Source organism: Limulus polyphemus, unplaced genomic scaffold (genome assembly GCF_000517525.1).
Source record: "Limulus polyphemus unplaced genomic scaffold, Limulus_polyphemus-2.1.2 Scaffold522, whole genome shotgun sequence".
NCBI classification, from domain to species: Eukaryota; Metazoa; Arthropoda; class Merostomata; order Xiphosura; family Limulidae; genus Limulus; species Limulus polyphemus.
Window position 1 is genome coordinate 161,775 of NW_013666132.1, and position 13,633 is coordinate 175,407.

Below are 13,633 nucleotides of genomic sequence, written 5' to 3' on the forward strand. Positions count from 1 at the left end.
GTTATGTGTGTGTGTATGTGTATATGTGTGTATATATATATATACACACACACACACACACACACACACACACACACATTAATAGAAATATATAACTCCTAATTAAACAACATTTCCCGTATTAAATGGTGTTTACACATTGTGAATGTGTTTGATATAGAAATATGGAATCTCCCTATTTTCAAAAACTTCTCTCTTGGCACCCAGAGAGAGAGAGGTGACTTCTTTCTGTTTTGGGAGTCTGGCTTGGCCTGTACAGGAAATCTCTTGTTTCTTTGTTTATTCTTGAAGAAATTTTACTAAAAACATCTTACAACTTGGGATTATACATATAAGTGAAGCTATTTATAAATATGGGTGATATAGTGAAATTCAGTTTTTAAATTTGAAACAAACCATATATTATTCCTTTAGTCTACCATTTCTAAATTAGGGATGGCTAGTGCAAATATCCCTAGAGTAGTTTTGTGCAAAATTAAACAAACCAAAAAGAAAACGCAGCATACATACTGCTCAGACATCACTATAGCTTTCATTCTCTCAAGAATGATCTCCACAGAACTGAAATGTATCATATAGGGTATTTACTGGAAGACCTCCTAGTAGAACTCAACTAAGAAAGCAAACTTGAATTCAACAAGTAAATTCCATTTCTCTGTTCAGTTGACAGGGTCACCTTGTTCTCTCACAGCATTTGCTGGCTGTATCATATATACATCATCCATTCAGCCAGCAAAGGATATTGCAGTTGATAACCCTTTCAACACAGATGTGCTATATTACTGTAATATCCCATCATACAAGATAGACATCTGCTATATGAGAACAAAGAAGTAAAGCAAGTTGAACAAAGCAGCTTAACAATTTTTTGAACCAAGTGTTTATGCTAAAACTTGTAGAAATTAGACTAAATAAAAGTTCTTATATAAATAAAAGCAACAAAAGTCAACAATTGAAATTAAACTTATAACTAGTAACCACTAACTATATATATATATATATATATATATATATATATGTGTGTGTGTGTGTGTGTGGACTTGTTCATTTTGACCAAACTCGTAACTATGAAATACAACTCGGAATGTATTGAATGTAAATTCATGAAATTTAGTAATTCCCTAGTAAACATTACATGTATGTTGTACACAAAAAAGTAAAATTTATAAAATAATTATATGAAAGGTTTGTCTATGAATTTATGAATTCAGAATTTCCACAGTTCTGGAAATCCTCGAGAAGTTTTGAAATTGAGAAAGAACTGACCCAAAAAATTGTAATGAAGTTTTACAGATAAGTAAACAGTTTGAAAACCTCAGTTATCAATTGAATGGACTGTTTTACTGCGTACGCATGTGCATGGTATTGTCTGATGTTGTGCGAGTCCAAGAACATGATCACCATATTTTAAACGATCTGTTGATATTGTGATTTAACCAGGTAAGTAACTATTGTTTTACTTTTTTAAATACTTCATTAAACATTGCAACTTCGGCTACAAGATAATTAAAATACTAATAATTGTATTAAGAGGTTTCAATTTTTCATAATATATTACAATCTGTAAGGCTTCTAGGCTGTATGTGTAGGCTAGATCTTAAATCATTCCTATGAATCACACTAACATTGAAATCTAACATGTCTAATGTTAGTACCTAGGCCTAATGGGTTATCTAGATCAGGATCTATATTATAACAGTAAAAATTGTTAAATCAGTATGACCATAGGAAACTAATTAACCCAACACAGATAGATATAGACATGAAATTTAGCACCAAATGCCTAATAGGCTAATTTTATGTGTAGGCCTAATTGTTTGTGCATGTGGTATAAAGAAGCAGATCAAGTTATAGACGTAACAGTTATATCTAATAATTTAGGTATAGATCTAATGTTAAAGTTAAACAAAGAATTTATTCAATATTACAGCTAGATGTATATTAGTACCACTAATTTTCTGCTAAATCTGCCAGTTTCCTGTAGGCTATCTTGTCTATAGGCATATGTTTAAATAACAAATGAAGACGTTTTACTTTGACTTGAAGTCTTGACACAGTTGTATTTGCAGGATTCAGATATAGATCTAATAATAACTTGTACCTTTTTTCATTTAGACTTTATTTTTCACTGCTTGCATGTGCATATCAGCATTTGTTAGCCCTAAGCCTAGGTCTAGTTTGTGCCAATTTTACATCTCATCATACTTTTGTATGTGTATTCCAGTTATAGAAAGAAAGAGTAAATCTGCATCCAACATTTGTTGAAGTAATATAGTATGTTATAAATCACACTAATAATTTAATTTTATCTCTTACAGTAGAATTAAAATTGTCCATGAATTTATGAGATGTCAAAGTGTACTACTGTTTTCATTTATTTCGAAATCAGGTTTTTGTACACCAGTGTATGTGCAGCAAACACATCATGTTATATAGATAATAAATGTGTAAATCTATTTGCCTATGTTTGCATCACTGCATTAAGGCCCATAATTAGTGAAAAAATTCCAAAGTAATGCAAGACTAAACAATATATTGGACATCCAGTGCTGCCAAACCAAACATGGGCCATCGTGTATATCATTAGTCTGAAGCCAATTTTATTCACACTAGGCCTAGGTCTATTTCATACAAGAAATTCTGTATGAAATTCTACAAATCCTGTTAAAAAATAGGCTTCACGTTGAAATGATAATGGTAAAATTATAATGATGCATACTAATATGTGTATATTATAGTAAAAATAAGGATTTGTAATGAATAAATAACAATACTTAATAAATCTCAATAAAAATCTTAAGTATTATGTAATAATTTAAAATAAATTAAAAAATAAGAGCATTAGATAATTTAATACATTTGAATATGGAATATGATGTTAAAAGACCAATATAAAATAATCAAATGAAAATTGTATTATGAATTTAATTTTTATATCCATCTCTCTGCAGGTTTGTAAAATGCCAACCAGTATAATTTTAAAACAAGTTGCTTTGCATATCAAATCTACCAGGAATGGTTAGAAAGGGAATTACATAAACCATGCCAAAGGTTGTTTGACATCAGCAAGATAAGAGAAGTACTTTTTCACAGTCATATGACAAGCAAAAGCATGCAGAATACATGAAATACTTGAAAGTAATATCAAGCAACAATACTACTATTTGTGTCTTCTTCAAACCACCTAAATAGAAACTGCCGCCTTGATTAACCAAACTGCCACCAGTTCAACTTCCAGCATTCAATCATTTGTTTCTTCTACTAATGCTTTAAGATCAGAAGCTTTATGGACTCTGAGAACTATTGACTGTCATGGTTCATATCATTCAAATGAAAGGATTACAGAGCTTTTCAAGAATATGTTCTCCGACAGTGAAATTTCTCAAAAGTTTCCATGTTGGAAATACAAAATATCATACTTAGCCGTACATGGATTAGCTCCAGATTTCACTTCCATACTGAAGCAGAATATCCTAAGTCTGATGGGTGTATTCTTTTGTTTGATGAATACTTGATTAAGTCCCTCAAGATGAAATAGTGTGACATTCATGCTCACTTTTGGGATGAAAAATCTGTCAACATAAGATACATCAAATATGAGTACTTACAACATGTTACTGTCACTGATATCTTTTCCATTGTCACAGACCTCAGTTGTAAGAGTTTATTGGAGATATCTATGGACAGCTGCAAGCTTAATTGGAAATTACATGAAATTTTATCATCTGAGCTAATAAACAAAATTGAAAAAAGATACCTGTTGCAAGTTGCATCTTGTGGTTTACACACAAAATGACTCTGTAGAAAGATGAGATTGAAGGCTATAAAAATTAGACTATCTTAAGAGTATCTATCTTATAATGAGTAATCTACCTCAAATTCCATACCTCAGAGAGAGGTGGTAAATACATTCGAGATGTGGGAAGACCTAGAAAACACATACTTGGGGAAATTGAGAATTTTTTAAACATTTTCTTACAAAATTAATTACTTCACCATATATAATATTCATATATGGTTCATTAACTGTGCTTTGATGCCAAGTTTATTCATATACATTTATAATAAAGTAGTTTAATTAAATTTTGAATGTAATTCTGTAAAAGTGACACATGTTCTAATCTACCCATAGCAAGAGGGTTCATTGTAACAGATACTTTTGTAACTGTATTTCTCACGAAAGTGTTGGAGATTGGATCTTTGTGTAATTTCATAAATTTCGTCTGATAGCTTAACCCTACCAATATAACCAGGTTTGCTTGAAATAACTCAAATTTAATATAAATCACCTTGTTTTTACTGAATCGTATAATTTTCAAGCCCTTTAATATTTGTATGTTCTTGTTTACATATGATAAGGCTTCTTTTCTGCATTATATGTATAAAAAAGAATGAGACTACTGATGTGGGTTTTCACCAAATTAAAAGTCTCATTGGTGTAAAGAGATATAGAATAATCCTTCAAATGTTTTGCCAAAGATTCAAAGGTAGACAAGTATCAAACTGCAGTGATTTTGTTACAAGTGTAAAAGATAACCCATATGCTAATGTTATCTTTTCAAATTCATTAAGTTAACAGGCAAATTGGTAATAACATCATTTTATTTACTGAGAAATAAATTCTTGTAAGATCAAAAGAACATTCAAAAGCACTTTGTGTTTGAGCACATAGCTTAAAATAAACACTTGGTATTTTGGATTGTAAAATCATTGACAGACAAAATAATATAAATAGAAGAAAAATCAAAGAAGCTTTCTTTATTAACAAACAGAAAACAAGCATTAACTAGTTATTCAGGTGTAAAGTTATACCGGGTGTCCCACTTGGAGGTATCCATTTTGTTTCCTGATTATTACAATAGTGTACAACTTTCCAGTTGAAACTGATATGGGACAGTTAGTTTAATCTTTGAAGTTTTACTTAGTATGCATTTTCTTTCAACACATTTCTGAAGACATTATTCAAAATTATCCATAACTTTTGCACATGCCACATGGAATATACTCTGAAAAACATCAGTTGTTGCTCATCCAAGGACCGTGGACACATAGCATAAACACAGTCCTTGATTAAACCCTACAAAAAAATAAAGTCACTGGAAGTGAGGTCAGGGGATCTTGGGAGTTAAGCAATGGGTCCACTTCAACAGATCCATTTGGTGGGGAATGTTTCATCAAAGAAATTATGAATGCCTCATGAGAAATGTGGAGAAGTACCATCTTGCTGCATACGAATTATATGCAAGGTACATATTGAGGCACTAAAAATGTTTTAACATGTTTAGACATGTTTCTGCATTGACAGTTTTTCCATCGAAGCAAAATGGGCCAAAGATGTAAGATGATGTCAGGATACACCACACATTCACTTTTGGTGAGTCAGTTGTATTAATAAATTGTGCTAAACAAAACTTGAAAGACTACCCTAACTGTTCCATATCAGTTTCAACTGGAAAGTTGTACACTCATGTAATAATCAGGAAAACAAAATGGATACTTCCAAGTGGGACACCCTGTATTTATCTGATTTTACTATCTTTAATGGACTTGTTTGATTTGCTTTTATTTTGTTTTTTAGAGACAGAGTGCCACTGTTGGTACTTCAACATGTGACAGTTTAGTTCCTTCATTCAGATGTATTTATCTGAAATTGTTAAGTGAACCTAGTGAAACATAATATTTTATAAAAAGTGAACCAAAAAGTTTTTTATATAATTATGTGTTTTTATCCATCAGCAAAGTATTAGTTCATATTACACGATCTTCCTTGAAATAAAAAGAAATAGTGCATGTTTTAACATTGTCACTGAAGATGGATGCAAAAATATAATGTATCTGAAATAATCGACAAACCCTTAATGTGATCTATGAAACATGAGTTGATTGGATGAGAAATACAGTGTATAAGCTCTATTGCAATGATGATTATACTAGTGAATGGGATATTGAAGCCCATTAGATTTACATGACAAGAGTGGTGATGATTGTCCATGTTATTTCCCATATAAAATGAGTACTCTGTTTCAATTATCTATTGTGAGATCATTTTTTTAGATTATGTGTGTGTCTAGATGGTTGGGAAGTTATCAAGTATGATTTGTTTTCACTAGATGGCAGCATGAGAACATCATAAGCTACTTTATTAACACAAAATTGAAATTACAGTAATATGACATACACTTTCATATTCTAGCTGATGGAATGAAAGAAGGTCAAAATACTTTATAGTATGAAAATTCAAGCTTCTTAACTGATCAGTAAAGAGTTGATTTCACAAAGTGCATTAATTTATTATCCTTCTCTCAGTGGGTAGGTCAAAATGTGCATGTCTTGACCCTTTACAGAGTTGCGTGTAAAATGTAATTAAACTACTTTATATATATATATAAACGAATAAACATAGTTAATAAATCAAAATTTAATATTATATAAGTTTAAGCTCTTAATTTTATAAGGAAATATTAAACAAGTCCTCAATCTTTCTGTAGTATGAGAATTGTAACATTTATTCTCTAGGCCATCCTCCTCCTCTAATTTATTTACTGCCCATCTCTGAAGTATGGAATTTAAAGTAAAATACTCATTATAATATAGATATTACTAGGGCAAAGCATAATTTTTATATCCTTCAATCTTATTTGTTTGCAGAGCCATAATCTATAAAATCAGGCCATGCCCACCTGTCACATCCCCTCTTTCACAAATTGCCACTGATTCTGTCTTACACTTTACACTATATCACTTGTAATCAATAAAAAGGCAAAGTTTTAATCTATTGAATAACTTATATTGTTTTAAGTACGGAGTATTGTCAATTTCATCCTCAGCTTGAAAGTTTATCTCTTGGTGTTCAAATCGAGCAGAAAAAGGAACTTATCTCTCTTGTCTTAGTTATAAAGGCAGCTAAATTATAATAGTTATAGGATGTTGCTTGCTTTGTGTGTTTTATTCTTTGTTCTTAGTTATATTATGTAAGTAAATAAAAATTATTTAGTGTACTAGAACTGGTTTATTCCCATTTAGTCCACTCTGATATAATCATATTCCAAAATAAATGTTTTTTCTGTAAACTTGGTATGCCACTTTATTGTAAATGAAAAACATTTAAAGCAGTGTTATAATTTCTTGAGAACAAGCTGTTTTTTATGAGATATTTGTAGTGTATATGTGCATGTAAATAAAAAAATATTGATGTGTGAATGTTTTAAGTCTATTGCATCGTATTGTAAACAGTATAAATACAAAAATGCTTTTTTCTAAAACTGTGTCAAAGTGATTTTTGTATCTAAACCTTATTTTATATTTGACAACCTTATGATTGTATTTTTTTACATTTTTCCCCATTTCGTCTATTGCCAATGGGAGGAGATGAACTGGGATGTTACCCTATTACCATCATTATAAAAAGTAGGGTTAAATTTCATTGGCATATTTTTTTATTTATTGATATAAAAGTAACTAAAATGTACAAATTGGCAATTTACTAGGTTAGGTAAGATAATGAAAAGGTGTGCTTGTGAGCAGCTTGTACATTAAATCATTCAACATGGTAATATGTGCTGAATGACTTACAACTTGTTTGGTGGGATTTTTAGTTATACACAGTTCAAAGAGCAATAAAACAATAAAATTAACTATAAATATATGTAGACTGTTATTAGCCTTAAGCCATTTAGGATAAACAATTGTAGTTTTCGTTTACAACCTGCAGTCATTCTAGAAATTAAAGGAAAAGGTAATTCAGATTTGTTTTGTATTTTTTATGATGGTTACAAGGTCTGGTTCAATTTGACTCCATGTATTCACAGACAAGTCTTAAGTAAAAATAATTAAGTACAAAAGACTTCTACTGCTTATTAAAGGCTTGCCATATTTCATGAAGATACACCAAACATTAAAGTTTAGTGAAAAGTGACAGCTCAAATTATAACACTGAAGTATTTTATCTTATCTCCAGGAAACTTGTCATTGACATGATTGCACTTGTTATTTTTGCTTCATCTAACTAGTTTTATACTGCAAAGCTAATTTCCTGTATTTCATGCAACTTGTTGGTAACTCAAGTTATGATGCTACTATTTTGATTTATATGAAATAAATTATTAAATACATCTATATCACTAACATAATTTAGTTGTTTTTTTTATAACCGTATTAACTTCAGATTTGTAGGAAAATCCTCTGTCAGTGACCTGAAAGGTTTGGAAATTGCTACTTTTATATTGATATAACTTTAATGATGTCAGTACGCGGGTGGTTTCAGTTGTCTTTATCTTGCCGATAAACATTCTAACTGGTAGCTGAATTGCTGAATGTCCGTAGTTGTAGTTCAGCACTGGCATAATGCCAACATATGGACAGATAATTGTTTAAATAAATGCAACCTGGTTTCTGGACAGAAAACTGTGTTTTGCACAGTTCTCCTAGTATGGCTAAACTACATCCAAAACATGTTACACAACATGCATGTTCAGATTTACAACAACTACATGATGCTTGCAGTCCATTATTTTCAGTCCCAGTCTATGTGGCACTAGAATGAAATAATATGATAAAGTTTTGTTTGTTTTTCTGTCTGAATTCTTTAAAATTATAATAAACTAACATTAAATTAGGTTTTATTTAGCTTTATTCCTTATACAGAGAATAGTCAAAGGATGTAGCAAAATAAGAAGACATTTTTTATAAACAATGGTGGTGTCCTGTTTAAACTTAGGTAAAATCATCCCAATTCTAGTTGGTAACACTCTTTTGTAAAGCTCATATTTTTTCAGAATTTGATATCATATCATCATGTCTGAGGGCGACCTTCATCTGTCAACCAAATTCTTTGAATCATGAGTGCAAAACTTTTTTGCAACCATTCTCCATAGTATGTTTTGAATATATTTTTGTGCTTTAAAGAACAAACCTCCATGCTAAAATGCACACCTAGTTTTATTTCAAACATTAACAAGTATTAAAATATACAAAGAGATTGAAATTAACGTGTTTGTATGCTTCTGAAGTTTAGCTGGACTGTATGATGCATGTACAAGGTGTGAATGTTACTATCTAACCCTTCTTCTAATCCACTAATTATTCATTTATAACAATTAAGCTCGACAGTGTATTACTAAAGTGGAAAGTTAATTGGCATACAATTAGTTAACACTTAATGTATTTTTCTGACTTATGTGGCTAAGAGAAATTTGTATCATGGTAGAAAGTTTCATAATAATGTTCCATCATTAACAGTGATGTTGAAATGAAACCATTGGCTTAGTTTAATATAACTTGGTATGTTGGAACTGTAGATCTTAAAGGTTAGTGTCAGTGTTTTGAGTATGAGACATACTAAATACAAGCAAGTAGTTAATGTGAAACAGTGAAGTACACTATTTCAAAATCCTTTTTGTTAGTTACACTGTTAACTTTGTTCCCATCTGTATTTAACATGTTATTCAAACTTTTACAATTCAAATGCATTAGTTTGTGTTTCTTATAGTTAAAGACTATTTGCTAACTATTTGTCCAACTTATCAGTTAGTAGAAGTAATTTTTTAGTATCTCACTATCCTTAACCCATCACCATGGGTAACCTTTACTGCCCATGACACAAGGTTTTTGTCTTATATTCATGTTATACCAATTAGTAAAGCATAAAATCTTATATATTAAAACATATTTTAACAGTAAATAAGATTTAAGTTCTTAATTCTATAAGGCAGTATTTAAAAAAATCCTGAATTTCTCCTAGTGTGACATGTGACATTTTCTATAGGTATATTCTCTGTTTTATCTATCACCCCTCCAAAAAGTACAAATTTCATCATAAATACTCACTATAAGATCATCATTGCCCAGACAAATCACAATTTCTCTAACCTTTGATTTTGTTTGGTTACAGAGCTATCAAATAGAAAATCAAACCCCCTCCTGCCACACCCACCTGTCACATCCTCTGTTTCAGGATTTGTTAATAGTTCTCTCATATGTTTAAATATATATTACCTATAATCAATAGAAAGTGAAGGTTTTTTCATTTATCAGTTGATGTTTTGTATAATATTGTGTTCTGAACAGATATGCATTAATTTTACTTATATAACACGGTTCATTCACATGTGAAAGTTAACGACTAGCTTGGATGAATTTGTAATGGCTCTTGTCCCATAGTTAGAAAGCCAGAAAATTTTTCAGAGTTAGGGGAAATTGTCTACTTTTTGCATGTTATTAGTCACTGTTCTTTGGTGCATTATTTAATTAAATAAAATATTATTTAGTGCATTACTACCATTAGTAAAAAAAAAAGTAGGGTTAAGTGTCATTGACAGTTGACAGCAAGAAAATAGAAGATTGGGTAAGTACGATTTGGTGGTTACGAGGGTCAAATTGACTAACCTTGTATAGATTTAAGGTTGAGAAAATAACAGATAAAATATAAAGTCTTACTGAAAACAAACATTTGAAATGTATTTAGGAGATTTTAGAGATTACACAAATGAAATTTGAGATTTTTGAGATGAAGAAAAGTATTTTTAATCTTAACATTTTATATCACTTTGCATATGGGCTATTTAAAACAAATACTTGATGTATTCAAGGACAAATCTTTTTTTAGTTTATTTGAAATAATTGACAAAAAGTATGATTTTTTGTATGTGAAAGACCTTATAATGTTAACTGAAAGACTCCCAAATTTTGTGAAGACATGCAAACTATATTAAAAGTTAGTAGTATAAAATCTATTAAGACTTTATATGAGTACAAAGAGGTCCTGTGGTTAGTCAGATTGACTGAGCCCATGTTGAGAGAGTTAATACAGCTAGAAATATCCAAGATGTATTATCATCACCAAATGTTACTAATCATCTCCCTATCAGTGTCACAAAATAAAAAATTAAAGAACTGATGCTTGAGTCACTCCAATAGTAACAAAGGTCCAGTTTAATTTGACTGATCTCCAATAATAACATCTTTACTTTCTCTCACATAAACACCTTTCAATCCAATTAACTAGTTCTATACAAACCCCAATAATAATTTGATTTTGTTAGCTTATCAAATACACCAATTACAGTCCAGTCCACATTCTTTCCATTATTCATATAAGAAGTAACCTGATAAAAAAAAAGTTGCCATAGTAGTCACACACATTTTCTAAACATACTTAACCACAGCTATTACTTGACTGCTAGGGTTTCCTTCGTTTGCTCATCTAAACATTGGTGTGATCATTTCTCGCTTGCTCCAGTCTTTTATACCCCACTTTCTACCTATCAGTGTGCCCTCTATCCTGTATATAAGTGCCTCATTCAAATAATGTTATCACTTTTTCTCGACAAAGCATTCAGGAACAAGTTTTTCTCTACTGCAACTATTAGTGAAACTTTGGGCTTTCTTCTCATTACCTAGTTATTTTCATGAAAATAAAATTGTTTGGCAAGACGATATATGGCAGGAATTCCCAGATTACTGTTTCAGGTACAGAGGCTAAGCAGGTCTCTCCTATCCCATCTCTGGTATCTAGCATTGATCAACAGTCTGGGGGGGGGGGGACTCTCAGCTTCTAATGAGGCCAGTTTGGATCAGCCACCTCTAACTCATTTTCTTTAGTTGGTCAGTTGGTGGGTGATATTTTGGATCTTTCCCCAGTTGCCTTTGAGCCTGCACCTTCCTTGATGGTGGAAAAGTAGGAGGGTGAATACTTAGTTCTTCCTCCATCTCCTGATTTTGCAGCTCATGCAGGGAGGTTTACTGCTCAGTTACGTGAAGGATAGCCATGCTTTGTTGGAATAACATACTTTAGCTTACCACCTCTAGGTGGATGCGTATTTAGACTCTTAAAGAATAGACCCACTTCTGGAAATGTGGGGGTTCCAGAACGGAGTCTGTGGTCAACCTGAATAGATCACAGTTTTCTAGGATTTGTCTGACCCCAACTACGGTTCTGAGATATTTATCATCCCTCCAAATTTTGAAGGAAGCCTTTCAGCTATTGCCACATCAATTTGATGATTAGTTGGGACCATTGGTTTGATTGTCAATTTTTGCACTTTCTCTTGTCTCTTGGTTGATATGTATGTTGTTGGGTAGAGATGCTCTCTTGAATGGTGGTTGTCTACCTGCTGCTACCCTTTGTGAGTTACATGAGGTCCCCTTTATTTGACCCTTGATGTCACTTGTTTGCATTCATTCCTGTCATTGTTGACCTCTCGACTTTCCTCTGCTCCTACAGGGAGTCATGGGTCTGCCCCTATTCTAGGGTTCCGACTACCGACATCAACCCCTCATTCTATTGGTACCCAGAATAGGTGACTACACTATACCTATGGGGTTTGGGGGCTTGGCTGCAAGAATTTCTGGATGTAAGGAACACCTTTACCACGGGATCTATGGGTGCTACAGGTTCTTGCATCAAGGTTGGTCATGCAGTTCACATCTTCACCACCATTATCCCTCAACCTGTAGATCCTTGGATTTTGGAACTTAGTTCCATGGCTATCAGAGATTTGTTGGTCAAGGGAGCAGTGGAGAGATTCGACCCAGTTCTTCCAGGGTTTTATTCTCATCTGTTTGTTGTGCTCAAGAAGACAGGAGATTGGTGTCCGGTCATCAATCTTTATCATCTCAACCAATTCTTAGATCCTCCCAGGTTCACAATGGAGTCATTCCTCACTCTAAGTTGGCATTTTTCACCAGGACTGTGGATGAAAAAGTTTGATGTCACTGATGCTGATCTACACATTCCCATAGCCAAGTCATCCTGCCACTATCTGCATTTTGTGCACAAGTGTCAGGTGCTGCAGTTCAAGGGTCTGCCCTTTGGACTAGCATTGGCACCATATGTATTCTGCAGAATCGTACAAGCTTTTTCTTGTCATCTCTATTCCCTAGGCCTGTGCACACACCATTATATGGATGACTAGTTTCTGCTAGCACCATCTTGTCAGTTGGCAGAACGTCACAGCCGGATTCTCCTTTCAGAAGCCACTAAGGCAGGCTTTATTTTCAGAACTGAGAAATTTGTTCTCACTCCACCACAATATATTGTCCATTTGGGTGTCTTTTTCAACACGTATCTCGGTTGGGCTCAGCCAACTCCCATTGGGTTCCACACTATGGAATAGATAGTCAATCTCTTACGTCTCCTTCTCCCACTGTGGTGGTTCTTTCTCTTTAGGGGATGTGGACATCACTTGAATCTCTCATTCCTTTAGGATGAGCACACATGAGACACCTTCAGTGGTTGTTGTGTGACCAATGGATCTTGAACAGTGATCCAGTGGATTATCCAGTCTTTTTAATCAGGATCAACATTTGAGATCTGGAATGGTGATTAGATCAGAACAATATTATGATAGGTGTTCCTATGCTGCTAACTTGTCCTGAGATCCATCTTTTTACAGATACCTCACTTTAGAGATGGGGTGCATATCTATGGATGGACAATGAGGCTTCCCTCCACATCAATGTTTTAGAGCATCTTACTGTTCAAAGGGTGATGTCTCAAGGTCTGGAATTATTGAGGGGAAAAATTGTCATGCTTCACTACAACAATTCAACGGTGGTGTTATACACTTTTGGACCCTTTGTTTTCAAACATTGGATCTTCTTTATTGTGCTCACTCCCATCATATCAGCCTACTAG

General features: G+C 32.7%; 1 protein-coding gene across 4 annotated transcripts in view; it reads left to right on the forward strand.

Moving 5' to 3' along the window:
• The window catches only part of LOC106458845, a 129,401-nt gene that overhangs the window by 16,448 nt on the left and 99,320 nt on the right, over window positions 1–13,633 (forward strand). Inside the window, exons 3-4 of one of the 4 annotated variants that reach the window (XM_022385195.1) lie at window positions 1,223–1,440; window positions 7,366–7,407. The exons of 2 other annotated variants lie outside the window; for them this stretch is intronic. Coding sequence is in view for 1 of the 2 variants with exons in the window: in XM_022385193.1 (XP_022240901.1) it covers window positions 7,359–7,407 (49 nt within the window). In the remaining variant the exon portion in view is untranslated. Of the gene's footprint in view, window positions 1–1,222; window positions 1,441–7,316; window positions 7,408–13,633 lie in introns of those variants that run through there. One more of the 4 variants, XM_022385193.1, reaches the window with a different exon arrangement.